Genomic DNA, 19422 nt, shown 5'->3' with positions numbered 1-19422 from the left:
TAAAGGAGGCATAGACTCGGGTCTGAACTGGAGGATATTTGGCCTACTCTTACAAGATGTCTTGGAATAGTTGCGAGTACCCAGACTTTGCCTCGGAGCGTGCGACCCGCTGTTCTACTGTGGTCTTACAAGAGGTGGGGAATTCTGCAAACTTGAGCACCGTTTCTACTGTCGTGCCAGCAAATTGAAACCGGGTGCCCTCTGGATTGGTCGAAGGGCGTTTAAGGTCGAGTTGGAATATCAAGTAAAAAACACAACTCAACGCGGTCATCATTTACACGACATTTTTTTGTAATAAGGTACTATCATATATTGGTGTGGATTTTGGGTTTTAATTTGTGTTAATTTGTTGCTGTATACTACTTCCAATAAAGTATTTCCTTTCCTGACGAGAAACGGGTGTGTAAATGCAACTGTATTGTGTCTCGCCTGGGTCCTAAGTTAATAGTGATGACGATCAGTTCAACACAATGTAATCTATATATATTATTTTTATATAAAAGGGAAATTTGTGAATGCGTGTTTGTTCGACATGCAACAAACTTGAAATTTGGCATGTGGGTATTTTCCAGACTGTACACCATGCAAAAATTATTTTTAAAAATGTATTTTGGGGGGGCGCAATAATGCAAATATTTTGCACGGCAAGTGAGCTGTGACGTTGCATCTGTCATGTCACCCGCATGCGGAAGCGTAACACAGTGTGCCTGCTGATGTCACGCATCCCCCCCCCCAACCCTCCGTGAGTAAAGTGCCATACAAATGTGTTGCAGGTCGAAGGCGTTATTCGCGCAGCATTGGTTTATTATTTCAGTCGTTTACTGCCGTACGCACCCTGAAAGTTGTGTGTGTCTGCTGCAAGCGCATGTATGTGTACCTATGGACACGCATGTTTGTGGGGGGGGGGAGCGGTAGTGTAGTGGTTAGCACGCTGCACTACGAACCCGGCGACCCGAGTTCGATTCCCGCTCACGGCCACCACCGGTGACGATTATTTGAACCGGTCCTGGGCCTCCCCTAGGTCGACTCAGCCTCAAACGAGTAACTCGTGTGGTGTGTGAACATCGCCACTGGGAGGACAAAGGCGGCCGGGTGTGGTGAATCCAAGTCCCGGGCGAAGCTAGGTAGTAAAGCTAGTTGTAGTATAAAATATCTGTAATTACATAAGCTGTTCGACGTGCGTTTGAAGTTTTATCCATTAAAAGAAAGAGAATTGAGAGTCAAAAGCCATCAGTGGCCTGAGTACAGAAAATGCCCGTAAAATCTGTCAGGCTGTGATTTTAGTCGGCTCCGAAAAGCTGCAAGGTAAAACGTAAAACATCTTAGAGTAGTACATATGTACGCCCCTAGTCAGATCGCAAATCTAGGGGCATGGCAGTGGTTGCTAGGAATGTCATCACTTCCACTGCACCAACCAATCAGCTGCTAGGAAGACAACCCCATGCCAAGTCGCACGCCTTCGGTGGGAGTGAGGGGGGCATTTTCTTTCGCGTTAAAAATGCTATTAAAAAACACTAAACGCTGAGCTTAAATCTTCACAGCCTGCCAAAGTTCCACCTCGGCCGGCTGGACAATCTAGGCAAGGCAGGAGGCTCTACACGGGACTAGGCCTCACCACGCCACTCTTGTCAGGTGAGTACTTTGTGCTATAGAGTAGATAAATACTGTTATAGAGTCAGCATGTACTACTGTAGTGATAGCAGGTACCACCACAGTCGGTATGCACTGCTGTAATAGCAGGTACCACCACAGTATGCACTGCTGCAGTGAAAGCAGGCACCACCACAGTATGCACTGCTGTAGTCATAGCAGGTACCACCACAGTATGCACTGCTGTTAGATTTTTAAGAGTAGTTTTGAAATATTTTAAAGAACCGAGCAACGCCAGGTACTTTCCGCTAGCACAAAATAAATTGGAATGCGTAGGCCCACGGTATGAGAACTTGAGAAGAGAGACCTACAATTAACTACGGAAGTAGATGCCGAGAGAAGGCGAGGGAAGCGAAAGATGGTGGAACAAGTGGCGGCAGAATTGACGACATTGCACCGTTCAGAGGGCACTTCTGGACAAGAATGGTTAAGGAAAGGAAGGGAAGAATAAGGCCATCGTCCACCAAAATCAGCAAGGAGCATAAACCATCATCACGCAAATTCCGATCATCCTCACAGCAGCGGATTTTGGCTGGCCATCAAACAAAGACGGCTGTCACTGCCATCGAGCGCTTTCAAACGTACTTCTGTGGCTGTCTGGAACGGTCTTCCTTCCGATATTAGGAAGCCACTGGAGCTATGCCCTATTAAATCATCTAGATTGACAAATTAATTTCTTTAGAACTGCTTTTTGGTTCAGTTTGTTCTTCCCCTACACCTCCGATTGGCACGGTTGGCTATGTACGGTGCGAAAGAAGTTCAACATACACGCATATACGTCCGGCAGTGACAACAGCAACAAGGGTGGCACACCATTCTGGAGCTCAGAGCCTTGATTTCAAGGTGATTAAGCAGGTTTTTTAAATATACAAGCAGACATAAATTGCTGCATTGCTGTGTTTCGATATTATTTCATTAATGTAATAAAATTGTCACAAAATGTTTTATGGGTTATATATTTTTACATCTTACTAATTTTTATTTTTCCCAATTTTGCTTCCAATTGTGCTATTTCCATCTGGTTATGAGATGAAATTCCCCTCAGAACTTACAGAGTAGTGCATCACCCGCGTGCTATGAAACGGCCCGCGAATGCAGATATTGCAGAACTACTTCCAAGTTACTGTCAAAGTCACCTTTTGTATCCACACAATAAACAGCACACTTTCCCACATGCCCACCTAAGAAATGTTCATCAGATGGATGTCAACTCGAAATGGATAAAATGTAAGTTACAAACCAACTTTAAAGTGATATTTTTTTTGTAGTCATTGGTGACCATGCTGAGAGCATACACATGCCCAGTTTAATTATCAGTGCCTGCTGGGATGGAAACTTAGGCGTACGGTGGTCAATGGGATTATTTTTCATTCTAAGAGCTTACATTTTTGCCAAATGAAGTGAAAATCCAACTTTAAGTTTGAAAACAGTCGGGGTTGTAGGCGGGTGAGAAACCCAGACTCAAAACCCAGGAAGTCAAGGCGACCATCTCATCTCATCGTCTATGACCTCTGAGCGACCCTGCCACCAATACCCAAGAAACCCTAATTCGAACACGATTCAAAATTCACAGAGCTGGAATTTAGCCAAATTAAGTTAAAACCCAAACTTACGTTCGTAGTTTTTTTTGTGCGCATTCATTGGCCATCGGGCCAGAGGCCATCAACTCTCTGCGATTGAGAGAACTTAGCTACATAATCACAAACCCGCATTGTCAGCGGTGCTGGCCCAGCATCTCTCTCTATGACCCGCAAACTCCCGGCCCACCCGGCCACCCCCCGTGACTGCAGCACCGCTCATCACCAGCACTTGAGCGTGACCTGGCGCAGGTGCAGCACGAAGGTGATGAGCGTCACTGTCAGCAGGTAGAGCGTCATTGTTGCGGTGGCTTTCGAGTCGGACGCCGCCAGCGTGTCGGTGCACACGTTCACTAGGCCCGTGCACAGGTTACAGATGAGGAAGAAGAACAGCTGGTTGCGGTTGATGGCTGCCAGCAGGCAGTGCTTCGGCGGCGGTCGGGTCGACGATTTCCCTCCACCGTCGGCGCCGCCCGCGACCTTTCCGCTGGCGCCGCCCGCTGTTTCTGCCCCCGCCACATCCGACCGACCAGCCCGGCGCGCCAGCTCGCGGGAGTCTGCGGTGACGGAAGAATGAATCACCGTTGTAATTTACTTTGGTAATTTTTTTTTGTTTTTGCTTTTTCCAACTCGGCTGGAAAGCTTTTGTGCTTTCAACCCTTTTTGACCGATTATATACCCATTATGTCTAATTATACAAGGGTGAAAGTATTAGAGTTACTCACACCTATGACCAAATTTCATCAGAAGTCCGAAGCTAAGCCGGATTGAGCCTGGACAGTTTTTGGATGGGCAGCCACCATGCAAGACAGAAGTTATAGGCTTGTGGGGCTACGTGGTAGGCAGAAGAGCGCAGTTCAGCTAAATCCATTGTGCTGTACTTCTACGCTCCCATGTCTATGCCGCTCCTCGCCTTCAACCCATACCGACCAGCACAGTGAAGTTAACATTTGAAAAAATCAAACCCCTAGAGCTCACACGAAGTGGGGAGAGCCCTCCATCCAGCAGTGGATAAAAAAAAAGACTGTACTTGTACACATTTACATTCACGGAAAACAGCAAGGCTGAGAGCACCCCCCCTGCCCCCCACCCTTTGCCCGGGTCATTGCAGGACTTCTCCCAGTGACCCGGTCAGCGAACCGCCCCATTACCTGCCCAGCAGGGGGCGACCCTTTGCCGACCTTTGTGCACTGGCATCCCGTCGTCGACTTGCGGGACGCTCGCCGCGTGACCACCTCCGACCAGTCGCGTCACGCCCACGAGCAGGAGGTCGAAGAGCATGGCGGTGGAGATGAAGAGGATGCTCTGGGCCAGCTGAGGATGAACAGAAAGGCAAACGAAGTGTCTCGTCACAATCTCTTACTGTCTGATGTTTGGAATTCTCTCCAATTACCACTTCCCTCTCTGCAAGTCCTGACAGATCTCTCACCTCTCACAGAGCAGTGAAATCCCAACCCCATCCCCTCCCTCCCTCCCACCGTGTGGGGACGTACAGTGGCGATATATTAACTACCTCGCCTGGTATACAGGAGGTTGTGGGTTTGATTCCGACCCTGATACCTGTATATTTGGAGTTTGCATGTTCTCCCCTCGTGGTCGTGTGGATTTTTTTTCCGGGTCCTCTACTTATTCCCTCCACATTTAGAATCAACATGCGTTTGGCTGCTATACATTTCCACGTGATAAGACACTTCGTTGATCTATTATTCGTGGCCAGGTCGCTTGTGAAAAAAAGAGCTATATAGCGTAGTAGGGCCTTACCTGGTAAAAAAAAAATGTATTTAGTGTTGGAGAATGACCCACAGAAACGGACATCGCAATACTACTTCCAAGACCTCAGCTCTACACAGTAATGTTGGGGTGTGGGCAGCACTTTTTCACCCAACTTTCTACAAGGGGTTCATCGCAGTTAAATAATCAGTCCAAGGATAATTTGAATTCTCAGATATTTAGGATTCTCAGAGCTGGAAATTCAGGCAAATTAAGTATCGGAACCAAAGCTAATGCGATGGGTTGGGTTTGTTTTTCGTGCAGCCATTGGTTGAGACGCATCTACTCTCTATAATCACAGATGACTGTCTAGATTGGAACCCACGACCTCAGCGGTGCCAGCTCAGTGCTCTGACCACCAAGTCACCTGGGCACCTTTCAATTCCGGTTTGAATGCTTCTCGAATAATCTTGAAATATTTTCTGCAATAAGATCGTCTATCCATCTGTCCGTAACATGGGGGGGGGGGGGGCACGATAACCTTCATAAACACGATCCAATGTGACTGAAACATTAGTATACATTCCACAAGTAAAAAATTGGTGAAATTGGTCAAAGGGTTTCCCAAATCTTGCAGACACAACCCAGAGCTAAAATTACTCTTTACAAGTGTAGTGACATAGAATCAGTCACTTAGCACTGGCTGCTGGGAGGGAAGGGGATCTGCAGCTACAGCAGCCCTGACTGACAGCAGGTCACGTGATAGACCAGAGAGGGGGATGTAGGGGAAAGGTTACGGAAGGGGCTCATCGAGAAACTGCTAGTAGCTTCTAGAAGGGGGGCGTTGCCGGGGCGGAACCAGGCAACGCTGGCAGTATAAGAGGGGCCCTGGGAGGGGACCTCGGGGCTGTCGTTTGGAGAGGGATCCCATCGTGCTGCTGGAGTCTTCGTCGCCGTCACCGTCTTCACCATCTCGGCGTCGCCAGTCAGGCAGTCTGCCAGCTGTCCTGACTGGGAACCGTAGTTGCTAAAGTGTGAACTGTTAAGGCTGTTTGCCTCCTACTCTAGTGTCTCTGAGTCAGTCACTATACAAGTATACAAAACACTATTGACCCTGACAGATACCCGCCGGCTTCCATACTACTAAATAAATACATTCAAAAACGAAAACACGTTGGAAAGTGTTACATAATCCAAGTGTACGTACGATTGTTTTCTAATTCGTTTTGAGAATATTAATACTGCCTTTACAAGCTTAGCACTCACCTCTCGTCCCATCTTTCCTCCTCCGCCACCACCACCGCTGCCTCCATCACCACCAATGCCACCAGCGCTCATACCACCACCACTGGTGCCACCACTGCCACCATCACCACCAACCACCGCCACTACCACCACCGCCACTGCCACCATCACTACCACCACGAACGCCACCACTGCCACCACCACCACCAACACAACGGCCACCACATCCACCACTACTCACCGTCCAGAGCACGAAGGCGAGATTGGCGAGTCGGCGCGAGACGTTGTCCACTCCGCTCCGGCACAAGAGCAGCGCGACCCACAGCATCGTGACGCCGGACAACATCGTGAGCACCACGAGCACACAGTCTCTCAGGCCCAGGCACGAGTGGCTGTGTCATGACACACAATGCGATTTTTGTGATTAAATCAACATCATCATCATTCCAATGGTCTCTTTTCCACTTTAAAACCGAGCTCCAGCGGGGCCATGTTGAGCCAGCCAATTGCAGCACAGGGAGAGTGCCAGGTTGTTTATCCACTGCAGAAGTCAAGCCATGCCGATAACGTCACACACAACACTTGACCTCAGCGCCATATGACGTGTCAGTTCAGTGCAGTGACTGACGGCAATGACCGAAATTATGAACCCCACCCACGTGACCCTGATTGGTCCTGATCCGTTGATTCAGATGGCTTGTGGAAGCCAGAGCTTCACGGTTTGTTTCTGGTGCGGCTTGGCAAATAGCCAGTGGAAAATCACCCATGGCCGAGGTGGGCTCACGCTCAGTGCAGCTCGGACGTGCCAGTGAATGGATGCTTCGTCTCACGACGTGGCATTGCTCGCTGTCGACCACCACCACCACGCAGCCCTGCAGCCTGTAGCCTCTAACACCTGCAACGCATGGTGGTCACCCATTCAAGCGCTATCGAGGCTCCGGCCTGCTTAGCTTCTGAGATCTGATGAGATTGTGCATATTCCAGGTGATTTGGTCATTGGTTAACATCATCATCATTATTATCATCATCATCTAACAAGGGCTAATAAAATGAATACCATATTGTGGGAAGTCGACAGTGGCTGTTCTGTGGACTGAAGGTAGAATTTACACCCACTGCCTTTGGGTCAACATTGGAGATGAGAACTGCCCAATGCTAACTTGAGCTTGGAGACACTTTCAATTTCTTGTCCCTTTAAAGGAAAAGTGAGGCAAAATGCTCTGCCATCCTTAGCCAATTGCCCTTACATCCCTACAAACTGAGATCCATTCTCAGGTCGCTGATGAGTGATTGATAGGTGATAAGACTGAGTTAGTAACAGAGCAACGAATGAGTGACGAATTAAGTGAAATACACGTTTTTGTTTCTAAACTCACACCGCTCGTATTTGCAATTCCCTCCTATCGTTTTTTTACCCAAGTTATTAGAACTCTGCTCAATTTCAGAAACGTATTAATAACTCTTATTTATTACACCCTTAGGAGTGCTGTTTACTGTTCATGTTCAGCAACTATGAATAATAATAATAAAAAATCATCTTGACCAACGGCGTTGATTCCACCAGACCTCACCATCGGCTTCCTTTCGCCAGATTCCTCGCCCGTTGTAAAATTGATACCCGGCCTTCCGAAGGACCGCTCTCACAATATCCCAGTGTCCAGCTTTGGGGTCATCCTTTACCTTGGTCACCAACCCTCTGGGTGCCACTCCAATGCTATCTCGATAAACCTGCCCTCCTCCATCTGCCACACACATGTCCCGCCCATCGCAAACTTCCTCCGTCTCCTGAATATATGTACATCTACAGCACACTTTCCTGACACATTATATTCCAGACTTCCAAGTTGAGAAGACTCTCTTTACTATCTTTATTTCACCAGGTAAGGCCCACTGAGCTATATAGCTCGTTTTCAAAAGCGACCTGGTCACAAATGATAGCTCAATACTTTAAATGCATGTTTCTAAATGTGGGGGGAAAAACCGGAGGATCCAGAGAAAAATCCACGCGACCACGAGGAGTACACGAAAATCCCAAATATACAGGCGTCAGGGTCGGGATCGAACCCACGACCTCCTGTATACCAGGCGAGGTAGTTAACATCTCACCACTGTGGCACCCAAAGTTGCTTGCCCTATCCTTTCACAGCATTTGGCTTGGCGTTTTGAGCCTGTGGGTCTGTGCTCAGCAACTGTGGGGAAAAAAAAACTATAAAACAATGAGTGAAACCCAACCAACCAATGAGCGAGCAGTAGAATCGTCACCTCACACGGTGCAAGTAGCTTCCGACGTGCACGCCGGCGACGTACAGCGCCAGGTATCCACACACGGACGCGATACCCTCACGGTTGGCGCTCAGCAGGTCGTCGCGCCCGCCCGTGCCGTCCCAGCCCAGCAGCACAAGCGACTTGAGGCCCAGGTTGTGCAGCGCCAACTCGTACGAGACGGCCAGCAGCACTGCTGCCACCCAGTAGCGCCGCACGCCGCACGCGCTCACCAGCACCGACATCACCTGCATGAGCGGGTTTGGCGGTGGTGGCGAGGGTCTTAGATTACTTCTCAACCTTAAGTAGATCATCGATTATCCGGCGGCTTCGGGGGGGAGGGGGCGCCGGATAATGTTGGAAGATGGATAATGACACTGCATAATTATCGATGATCATCTGTATATGGTAAAAGTATCAGCCCCCGAAACTGAGCCCCAGAAACACAACTAAGGTTACTAAGGACACAATGCACAGAGAGATCGCATGTCCACGCCCGTAGGCGACACAGTGTTAGAAAGGCATTTGTATTACGTGTATTCGTGCGTTTCGTTGCCGCAATGTGGTGCCGACATTTCCCTGAGTACACTGGTCTACAATTTTTTAGATTTCGTCTGCTTCAGAGATTAAATATGCTGTTTATTATGAATTTTTATATGGTGAATTCAAATATGACAATTAAAACAAATATGACAATAAAAAATTAATATCATGTATGATGCAATACCAGGTTCAGATTGCATCATTCATTGTTTTGCTCAAAAAGCAAGTACTGTCCAAACCCAGTCATAGATTTATTCATAGATCCAGTCACAGATGTATTTTTTAGTCATTTCTGGTTTAAATTGAGATCCCTTTCTTTTATAACTCACTTATCCTCCGCCATTCCCAAGTCAAGGGTCGTATATACTGACCCAGTAGCATATCTTGAAAACTAGAGCCAATAAACAATTTTAAGCATCATTTTCATTATCAGTGACCCAGAATTAGTAAAGTTGGACTACATTTATTTCGGAAGCATTTTGACTGTAGACCAGTGGTACATTTTAAATTTCTCCTGCACGGTACCATGCCGCAGCCTACGCCGCTCTCACCCCCCCTCTCCCCCCCACCCTCCCCCGCTGCATATTGTCCCATGTTGTATCGCGGCCACGGACTCATCCGGGGAGAGGAGGAAGGCACGGGAGGAGAGCGCGGCAATGCGCAACTCACCCGCACGAGCGCGAGGGTGAAGAAGAAGTTCCAGTGGAGGCCGTACTCGGTGACATGCTCCTGGTAATCCATGCCCTTGATGCTCGCCAGCCTCACCAGCCCCAGCAGCAGCAGGGGCCATACTGCCAGGAGCTGCTTCGTCACGCTGCGCGCGCCGCGCTTGTCGCTGTTAAATGTGTTCGCCGATGGGGCGACGTGAGGGAGAATGGAGTAGAGCGGGGACGAGTTCAGACGAGCGAGAAGAGCCGTCGCATTTGACACCATCCACCCTGCAAGTTCTAGATTTGAAGCTTTCGTGACTGCAAGGATCCATACTCTTTGGATTTTTCGGTAAAGTCACGTAGGTTAAAAAAAGAGAAAAAGAAAACGGTGATTTAATTTATTTGTTTTCTTTTTTTCACCCTGCAAGTGTTGCAGAGCTTCTCGGTACAATGTTCTTACGGGTCAACGCTGTAATTTTCATTATAATTTGTAACGGGCTGGTGGCTCGCTGAACCTGCTTGGAAACAAGCCTTCACCCGGCCTGCCACAAGCGCTGTGGCGGCGTCACAACAATCTAGTGGAGACTGCCAGCTGTTGGGTGTGCGTGTGTGTGAGCAACATGTTTCTGTGAGAGCCTGTGTGGGTGTGTGCGGCAGTTGCTCGATAATACCACTTGCCCATACAGTCTGTACAGCTAGATGGGGATTCTCTGTCTTGTGTATTCACGATGACATGCATGTGTGTTTGCGTGTATGTTTGTGCAGTGAACTGCCTAAATGAGTGTGTGTGCGCGTGGTGTGGGGTCCAGAAAAAAACAACTCCATACCTCCTCGTGGTGCCGGACGGCAACGTTGTGGTGGGCAGTGCCGTGGGGGGAGGGCCAATTTAGATTGGCCTTTCCCTTCTACAAGGAATCATGGTTAATGCAGACATGCATTAACCATGATTCCGTGAAGCCTTCAATAGCTGTACCGGAGGAATTTCCATCTGGTACAGATACAATGGGAGGCTGATTGATGCCCAGGTGCGGTCAAGGGATGGCTCCCTATTGCTCAACCATGTTATGTATGCCGATGATCTGGTAATTGCTGCTCACTCAGAGGAGGAGTTGGAGGCACTGCTGCTGAACCTGGAGCTTGCCACTAAGAGGTCGGGCCTTACCATCAACCCCACCAAAACTAAGCACTGCCTGGGTATTTTGTACCATCAGACACTCCACCCCCACAACTCCCAATTGGTGATAGGGCAGTTGTGGAAAGAGTGGAGAGTTTCCCATACCTTGGTAGTGTGCTCATGACCGGCTCCAGTTTAACAGCAGCGGTCTCACTCCGAATCAGTCGAGCGGCATTATCTTTTCATCGGTTGCGTAATGCTGTGTGGAAGCTACCTGGTCTGTCACTCCGCACGAAGCTTCAGGTCTTCTCGGCCACAGTTATTCCCTCCCTTCTCTACGCTTGCGAAATGTGGACCCCCCTAATGGAACATCTTAGCCAGTTAGAAACATTTAGGCTGGCCTGCCTACGATCCATCCTGGGTTTAACCAGGCTGGATTGTGTGAGGAGCTCACATATCCTTGAAAGATCTGGACAAAGTCCCATCGGTGAGCTCCTCCGGCAGGCAAGGCTGCGTTGGCTGGGTCATGTAGCCGCATGCCCAGCCACCGCATGCATAAACAGCTTTTGTTCGGCCGGATAGAGGGGACTAAACGGGCGCCGATTAGTACCAGCGGTGTCAAAATCGGCCTCTTTGGAGGAGGCTCGTAAAGGATGCTACTGGGCAGTTGGAGGCAGTCACCCTCCAACAACAATAGAGGGGGGAGGAGCGATGCTCACAACAACGAGAGGAGCACTGGGTGGCTAAAGCACAGCAAGTTGGCACAGTAGGGGGCACAGGTGGTCCATCAGCCAGTCATCTCAGTCAGTCGACCCGTGCCACCTGGGTCTGCCCCGTGACCTCCTGCCAGCAGGCGGTCAACACTTCACGTGGCCTCAACGTGCACATAGCCTGGCACAAGCGTTGTGGTGACGTCACCGCCACTTAGTGGCGAATGGCGGTTGTTGTTGGTGTGGGGAAAGTGTAGGGTAGCGGTTAGCGCGCTGCACTACGAACCCGGTGACCCAAGTTCGATTCCCGCTCACATCCAACACCCGTGACGATTATCTGAACCGTTCCTGGGCCTCCTCTAGGTCGACTCAGCCTAAAAATGTAGTACCTGGTGCGATGTGTAAACATCGCCTTTGGGGAGACAAATCGGCCGGCCGTGGTGCTGGCCACCCACCTCCTCGTGTGCCGTGCCGGCCTTCATAGATGTGACTCACTAACAGCACTTCCCCCAACAGTCTGTTAAGGCTATACGGGGGATCTTTGTCTTTGGTGGCTTTCGTGTCTGTCCACGTGTCGGTGTGTGTGCGTGTACGTGTCACGGCTACAGCATCGGTAACGAGTGATATCCGGTGATTTGCTGTCCAACCTCAGCACGTTGCGCGCCTCGGGCGACACAAGGGCATTGGAAAGCACGAAGGTTCCAACGCCGAGGTCCATGAGGCCCGTGCCGTGCATCTCCGTCTTAGCGAAGCGGCGCGGGAAGGCGCGGAAGTCGACGGCGAGGATGCACACAACCGTCAGCAGGTTGGTGTAGGCGCGGAACTGGGTGAGGCAGCGCACATGGCCCTCCTCTGACAGGAATAGGTGCTGGCCTGTGCGGGCATGGCGATGAGAGAAACAGGATTTAAGGATTTTTTTTTCTTTTTAAAGACATTTCATAACTGATCTTTTCGAATTTTCAGATAATGTACATTTAGTATTAACTTGGCAAAAGTGACCATCACCCTTCTTGCGTGAAATGCACGCATGTGACGTCATACGTGTGTGACGTTCTTTTCTGTGACGTCATACTTTCGTATCAATAAAATACAAAAGGGTATTTTCTTTTTAGACCATCAGATTTCATACCTAGACCCAATTTTCGGATTTTTTTTCTTTTTTGGGATTAACCATAAAAATTGGGCGCACATCCCTAGCGGGGGGAGTAAGCTCAAAGGTAAAAGTCAAGTAAAACACCTGCACATGATTTCGTGGCGGTGGTGCTCTGTAGCTGCCCTTCCTTCCGATATTAGGAAACCAATGTAGCTATGCCCTTTTACATCTAGATTGAAAATTAATTTCTTTAGAACTGCTTTTTGTGTTTAGTTTGTTGTCCTTCCCCCGCACCTCCGATTAGCACAGTTAGCTATGTATGGTAGGAAAGAAGTTCAACATACATATACAACACAAAGCCATTATCGGAGAGCTCAGGTAAAACTGTTTCTCTGATAAAATGAGTATGAGGTGGGGCCCTAATGTCAGTGCAAGTGATATCGGAAACCAGTCCTGGGCGCCTCCAACTTCTCTTCCCCAACCCGCACTGATCAGCATGTCAAATTATGGCCACATCCAGAAGTGCGTTGACAAATGGCTATGAACTGTTACATTTAATCATTACAGGCAAAGTTACAGGGAAAGTGAACACAAGGAAGAAGATCCCCCAATATAGCCAGCACTGACTATTGGGGCTAAGTGCTGTAAGTGAGCACCTACGAGGCTAACACAGCACACAAGGGGGTGTGCGGTGGTTAGCATCACCTCTGGCCGCTTCTCACTCCCCACCATTAATGTATTACACACCGTACTGTGAACGAATTTAAGGCTGACTTGAACCATAATCAGAATCTTTATTTAGACTGCAGGAATCCGATGAGCCATGAAGCTCTTTTTCACAAATGTCCAGTATGGACGGGTCAGCAAGTTACGACACAAAAACAATTACAAAAAAACATAGGAGTGCAAAATAGACTTGACTTGACCTCACAGAGCCATAGGACGAAGTCAGATATTCACCACCGATGTAGGCCGTGAGCAGCAATCGAACCCGGGTTGCCGGGTTCGTAGTGCAGCGCCGCTAACCGCTACGCTACCGGGACTAAACGATTGAATATTTAATGCTCTCCTGGTGCCACCAAAACCCAGCCCAGCGTGCCGGCATTGTCACCGGCTTTGTCGTTGACGTTTTCAGCATCGGCGGTTGCAGAGGCTGTTTCCGCCTTGCGTCGGCACTTGAGCGATCGCTGCAGGAGCAGCAGCAGGCCCGTCAGCGTGACGGCGGCAGCCAGGAGGACTACAAGCACCGTGCTGATGTGCGGCGCCAGCACCGTCGTGCTCAGCGTGTAAGGCAGCACGAGCAGCAGGAAGTCGCGGACAAACGCCACCCTGTGGGCGCAGACAAACAAATGGGGACGACGCAAGTGAGAGGCACAGGCGCTGGCGTTACCGCAAGGGAAACTCACGTGTACGCAATTAGATTCGTTAAGTAGGTGACCGGGTGACTTGGAGATCAGAGCGTTTCGTCTTCTTTTGTATGGCTGATGATGTGGATGCAGAGCAACAGCTATACAGATATTCCCCGAGTTACGATGGTCCAACTTACGATATTTCGATCTTAGGATGGCGATAGCAATAAGACAAAATTGTAAAATATTTTAAATTTCGCGCGGCAGGCAAACGCAGCAGCGTACGAGGTACGATACTGTACGTTGGGACGCTGCCGGGATGTACGCATCTCCCGCCTTGTGTGATGCAGATAGGATTGTTTCCTGAAAAAACTTTCTATTAAATTGCAGTTCATATAGGCAGGCGAAGAATTTACCTTTTTTTTACTTTAAATTTTACTGTGCAATACAGTATTGTAATTAATAAATACATACAGTATATCGTTTATACAGTACGGTACTGTAAATTGCTCTGTTTTGCTAAATTATCACCATTCTTTAAGACTCCTGAGTAGGCTAGGCCATCTTCAACTTACGATATTTTTGACTTACGATGGGGTCGTCGTAACGCATCTCCATCGTAAGTAGAGGACTACCTGTATTTTCACATTCAGGTGGTAAAGCCAGAAAACCGCGTCAAGAGCAGCGAAGCGTATCGCTGTGATGTCTCCTTCATATTTGTGGATCGGGCATTGCGTCAGAGCGCTGAGCTGCTCCTGCTCCAATTCTGGGTCAAAATCGCATTCTCCACCCCATGGCAAGGAATCAGTCTATCAAACTGGCTGTCTTATCCACCCTTTGCTCAGCCACTTTACTGCAAGTCAACACATTTCTCTATCTGCACGATTTTGGAAATCCCTCCCATCATCCTCTTTCCCAACTTCTTATAGCTCAATTCAAGAAAAGTATTATCTTTTATCGAGTATATCTTCAATAACACTGTTGTTTCTAAAAAAGGGAACCGTTTATAATTAAACTAGGTTGTCAAGTAAAATATGCTTATAGTTGAGCCAATCGCCAATGGCCACACCAAAAGAACATCACATTAAATGTTTCCGTACTTAATTTAGATCAATTCCAGTTCAAAGAATAAAAAATATTTGTTTCGCTGTCATGTGACAATCATTAGTCTCAGTGGCAGAATGGGTGGGGAAGTGCTACTCTGTGAACCAAAGGTCACTTAACAGGAACTCAGAGGTAGCTCTGTGATATCCACATCCACAGGCCAATCTAACACAATGGTTTTGCATTGCTGTGCAGGCGATCCAAATGGGTTCCTTGTTGCGTGATCTGATGCCGATCGTGCAATCGGGATAAAATAGAGGGATAAAAGACGAAAAGTTATATTAGAAGCCCTTTGTTAATCCTCTGTTGAATGAAGGCCTTCCAAAACCGTGTCAGTCATGGGAGTTGTTTGGTCATACTTCACCACGCTGGTCAGTGCGGGTTGTTGAAGGGGGGCCAAGGGTCGGTTGAAATATCACTCATGACAGATGACATACACCATGACCGTAAAATAAACTTCGATCGCCGGGTTAATAGCACAGTGCTCTACTCACCTCCCCCCCCCCCCAAAAAAGCAATACAAACTATTAAAAATAATCCATTGTTAGGTGCACAATTTCAGGTGTGGATTGTGAGCAGGAGTACCGATCATAATCGTCGACACGTCGTTCTGCAGCGACAGCACTCACCCTGCGCTTGCCGAGCCTGCCCAGAAGAGCCCCAGGAGGCCCCGACAGAGGTCTCCCGCAGGGAGGATGGTGAGCAGGAGGGCGATCTCGCTGACGTCCGTGCCATTGAGGTTACTCACGAATGCCTCCTTGAGCTCCTTGTAGGAGGTATCGGGAGGCTCCATTTCTTCTCTACTGCGTTGGAGATCTAAGCGGCCGCGGAGAGGTAATATGTTTAACTTAAAAGGCACAATCGTTGCAATTCACCAGAAATAATGATACTGTCTGTGAGGTGGTGGTATGAGTGAAACTAGAATGTTTTTAAAATGATAAGGAAATCTCTTTGTATAATTCCAGTCTTTTCTTTCAGTTGTTTCTTCACAATGTCAATCCTTCTGGTTATCTACCTTCCTGCTTTCCTAATACATACGCCCCTCATACAATGCCAAATATGACATTCTGCCAGTTTCATTCTCACTATGCTTCAAAACCATTGCAGCCTTTACTCCCGCTATCTTCTCGGTCATCTTATGTCTGTGTTGCTCAAACTTCGAAATCGCGATATGCTCAAGATTATTTTCAGCAGGTTCAATTACATATCAAGCATCTTCTTATATAGCAATGCCTACATTTTTCAATTGTTAACTTTTTTGGTGATTATCAATGGTACCTTTAACCAGTATCAAAAATAATGCATTATTTTAATAGGTTTTACCCTTGGTGGCAATAAAACAGGTGGTAAGAGTTTCAAACACCAAATAGATAACAGTCAGTTTTAAAGACAATGCATATACAGGGTGTTTCCAAAAGATGGACCCGATTTGAAATCGCTATATCTCTGCAACCACGAACGGACCATGAATGAAACTCTTACCACTTGAAAGGGCGGGGGATAGAGTTTCAAATGATTACCGCTAAATGCTTCTCCCAGCGCACAAACAGCCCCTAGCCTCAGACATTCGCAAGACACACTGGCTCAACGTTGGATAGGTCGCACGGGACCCCGAGACTTGGCGCTACACTCTTGGCCCCCAAGATCCCCAGACATCACCACACCCTGTGACTTTTTCTTGTGGGGATACGTCAAAGACCCGTGGTGTTTTCGTGCCACCATTAGCGACTAATCTGGATGACCTCAAAAACAGAATCACGGCAGCGGTGACTTCAGTGGAAGAAGACACTTTGAGAGGCGTTTGGGACGAATTCAACTATCGTCTCGATGTTGTCCGTACAGCAGGTGGAGGGTACATAGAGCATTTATAAAATGATGAGTAAAACTTGATAACTCATTAAACCGTTTGTAACTTTTTGTGTAATTGTAACATGTTGCCATCGTGAAATATACTGCTTTGAAATTGGATCCATCTTTTTAAAACACCCTGTATTATCAGAGCACGTTTGTTTGCATGTTTTTCCACAAGTATGTGTGGTTAGTGTAGACTTGATGCCTTGCAAAAGGTATATATTTTGTTTGAAAATCTTAACACCTGTTTCATTTCCAGAAAGGGTAAAACCTAATTCGTATTCTTCCATCATTTTTTGGCGATAATTTTTGTCTCTTTTCCCCAATGTTTTACTCCATTGTGCAATCGGTGTCATGGCATGAAACAAATAATCAATCTGGCTCGCTCGCAGAACAAGGGCATCCCTTCGCGTTAGAGAATGGCCCACGAAAGCAGAGATCATAGAGCTGCATCTGAGAAGCCTTCAAGTGCCCTCTGGTCCACAGAGCAGAGGAAAGCAATTTTCCAACCGCCCTGCAACATCATAATTTGTTGCACAGCAGTCACCTTTTTTTTTATTGTGAGCTGGGATTGAGCAAATGTTTGCGGCAATTGTGCAATAATCATTCTATGTACAGTTGTCACTACACTTGAGAACCCAATTTAATCACAGGCGGCGGCCAAGATTCGAACCCAGGCGTTTCAAGAGAAGCCGGCTCAGTGCAGTGAACTCTGTGCCATGATACCACACATCCCTTCGAGTTGTAAATATAACCCTTTGAAGATAAAAAACATTCACGACCTCCCAGCCTGACACCGAAGGTTTCTCCCCGCCAATAAAACGTCTCAGTAGAAACCAAACAAGGATCACTGGCGAATGTACGGCACGGACAAATCCATTTGATTGCATCCCTCAATTATAATTTTAAAAAAACGGTATGATCAGTACAACCTGCTGTACGAAGTTTCACAAATGACGAAACTTCACAGTGAACATTTCAAAATAACCACAATACATGTGATGACATTCGTTATGCACTGTAATATCGCTTTTAAAAAATATATTATTTATGGAACATGTCATTGGTTTCGTTGAGCTATCATTTGTGATGGACAGGTTGCTTCTGAAAAATAACTACTTTATGTAGAATTTTGATTTAAAGCTTTTTTCAAATTTTCTTGCTGTGGATTTCACACCTGATGATTGCTTGTGTTGCAGTCGAAACGTCGTGAGAATTTGAATTGTTTTATATGTGCATTATTTTATTATTTCCCTTCTACGCGACTTTACCGAAAGAACCAAGAATATACTTTATGTAGCTCAGTGAGCCTTACCTGGTTTGAAACTGCATGCACCATCACCATCTCAGCGTGAATGCAAAAGTCAGTTTCATCCGTGTACGTCCGACAACCACAGATATTTATGAGTATATCTACATCAAGAATGGTGGACAATACTATGCCCAAGTCACTGTGTGACAGTACTAACTCTTTACGACAATCTCATAAAAAATACCTTCATCTGAATTCATGGACCTGCCTTCGGACATTTATCCAGTCATAGACCAACAATAACAAAAAGGTGAACTTACCACTCTGTAAGAGTTGTTTTTCCGGGTAAGATCGCGTAAATATAAATGCGTCGTTAAACCAGCCACAATCAATTAGTAAGGGGTTTGTCACGTAAACAGAACGTGGCCAATTCGTTACTAGGACAGCAACACCGGTTGTGTGTTGGAGAGTAAAACCCACAAGATTTACAATCCGAATACGACGTTTCGCCCACGCGTTAAACTTACCAAACTCGGTGCTTAATCAAATCTTGGCCGAAAAGGTGCGACTTTTAAATTTTTAAAAGAAAATTGGAGAGAAAAAGAAAAAAAATCACCGACGACTTTCCAGGGAAATTGTTTGTAAAGATAAATAAATTTAATTGCAGCGGTTTCCGCGTGCAGCGATTCGACTAACGCAGAGGGCGGAGCCGAGGCCACTCGACCCAGCAGAAGCAGAAGCGGCCATGTTGGGTGAGGACATGGCGCGTCAAGAATAACCGCACGAAATCCGATGAGCCGCCAAGCTCTTTTGCCATCCACGTTGAGTGAGGGAGGACTTGCTTATAATTTTCTCTACTTTTTTCACTCCTGTAGTTTTGTGTGCGTGTGTGTATTTGCAGCGGTTAGCGCTACGAACCTGGCGACCCGGGTTCGATTCCCGTGGCCTCCTCTGGTGCGGTGCGTAAACATCGCCACTGGGGAGACAAAGGCGGCCGGGCGTGGTTGTTGCTCCACCCCACCCCCTGGTGTGCCGTGCCGGCCTTCATAGGTGCTGCTCGCTAAACAGCACTTGCCCCCACAGTCTTTATTTGATATTTGTTTGCTGTCGTAACTTGCTGATTTTGCCCCCCGTACTGGAGATCTGTTTAAAAAGAGCTTCGCGACGCATCGGATTTCCTCCTCCGCTCCAAATGTTGATTTTGAGTATGAAGTCGTCGAGTAGAGCCCTCGAGAAATAAAAACACGTTTTTTTGTTCCCTATGCAACATGGCGGGCCGGGTCGAATGAACCGATGACGCTATGACCAACCA

The 19422-nt window shown here is 47.5% G+C and overlaps 1 protein-coding gene across 2 annotated transcripts; it reads right to left on the bottom strand.

Annotated features, from left to right (window-relative positions):
• Positions 1–379: 379 nt before the first annotated feature.
• PIGW (phosphatidylinositol glycan anchor biosynthesis class W) lies at positions 380–18750 on the bottom strand. Of its 2 annotated transcripts, none has more exons than XM_078883045.1 (9): positions 18638–18750; positions 15637–15823; positions 13666–13883; positions 12109–12334; positions 9657–9822; positions 8445–8692; positions 6424–6574; positions 4379–4541; positions 380–3784 (listed from the first exon to the last, which is right to left on the bottom strand). In XM_078883045.1, exons 2-9 carry the CDS (start codon positions 15798–15800, stop codon positions 3450–3452), a joined length of 1671 nt encoding a protein of 556 aa, XP_078739171.1. In that variant the 5' UTR covers positions 15801–15823; positions 18638–18750; the 3' UTR covers positions 380–3449. The 2 variants fall into 2 exon arrangements, with proteins under 2 accessions (XP_078739171.1, XP_078739180.1); XM_078883054.1 differs by having other exon boundaries at positions 4409–4541.
• Positions 18751–19422: the final 672 nt, after the last annotated feature.

Source organism: Lampetra fluviatilis, chromosome 3, assembly GCF_964198595.1.
Source record: "Lampetra fluviatilis chromosome 3, kcLamFluv1.1, whole genome shotgun sequence".
NCBI classification, from domain to species: domain Eukaryota; kingdom Metazoa; phylum Chordata; class Hyperoartia; order Petromyzontiformes; family Petromyzontidae; genus Lampetra; species Lampetra fluviatilis.
This window is presented reverse-complemented; position numbering and strand designations above follow the sequence as displayed.

Excerpts from the sequence above, each read along its gene's own strand:
- PIGW (XM_078883045.1), bottom strand. The coding sequence starts at position 15,800 with ATGGAGCCTCCCGATACCTCCTACAAGGAGCTCAAGGAGGCATTCGTG. Across the intron at positions 13,884-15,636 it reads GCAGGCTCGGCAAGCGCAGG|GGTGGCGTTTGTCCGCGACT; the intron begins GTGAGTGCTGTC and ends CTGCGCCCACAG. Across the intron at positions 6,575-8,444 it reads AGCTACTTGCACCGTGTGAG|CCACTCGTGCCTGGGCCTGA; the intron begins GTGACGATTCTA and ends GTCATGACACAG.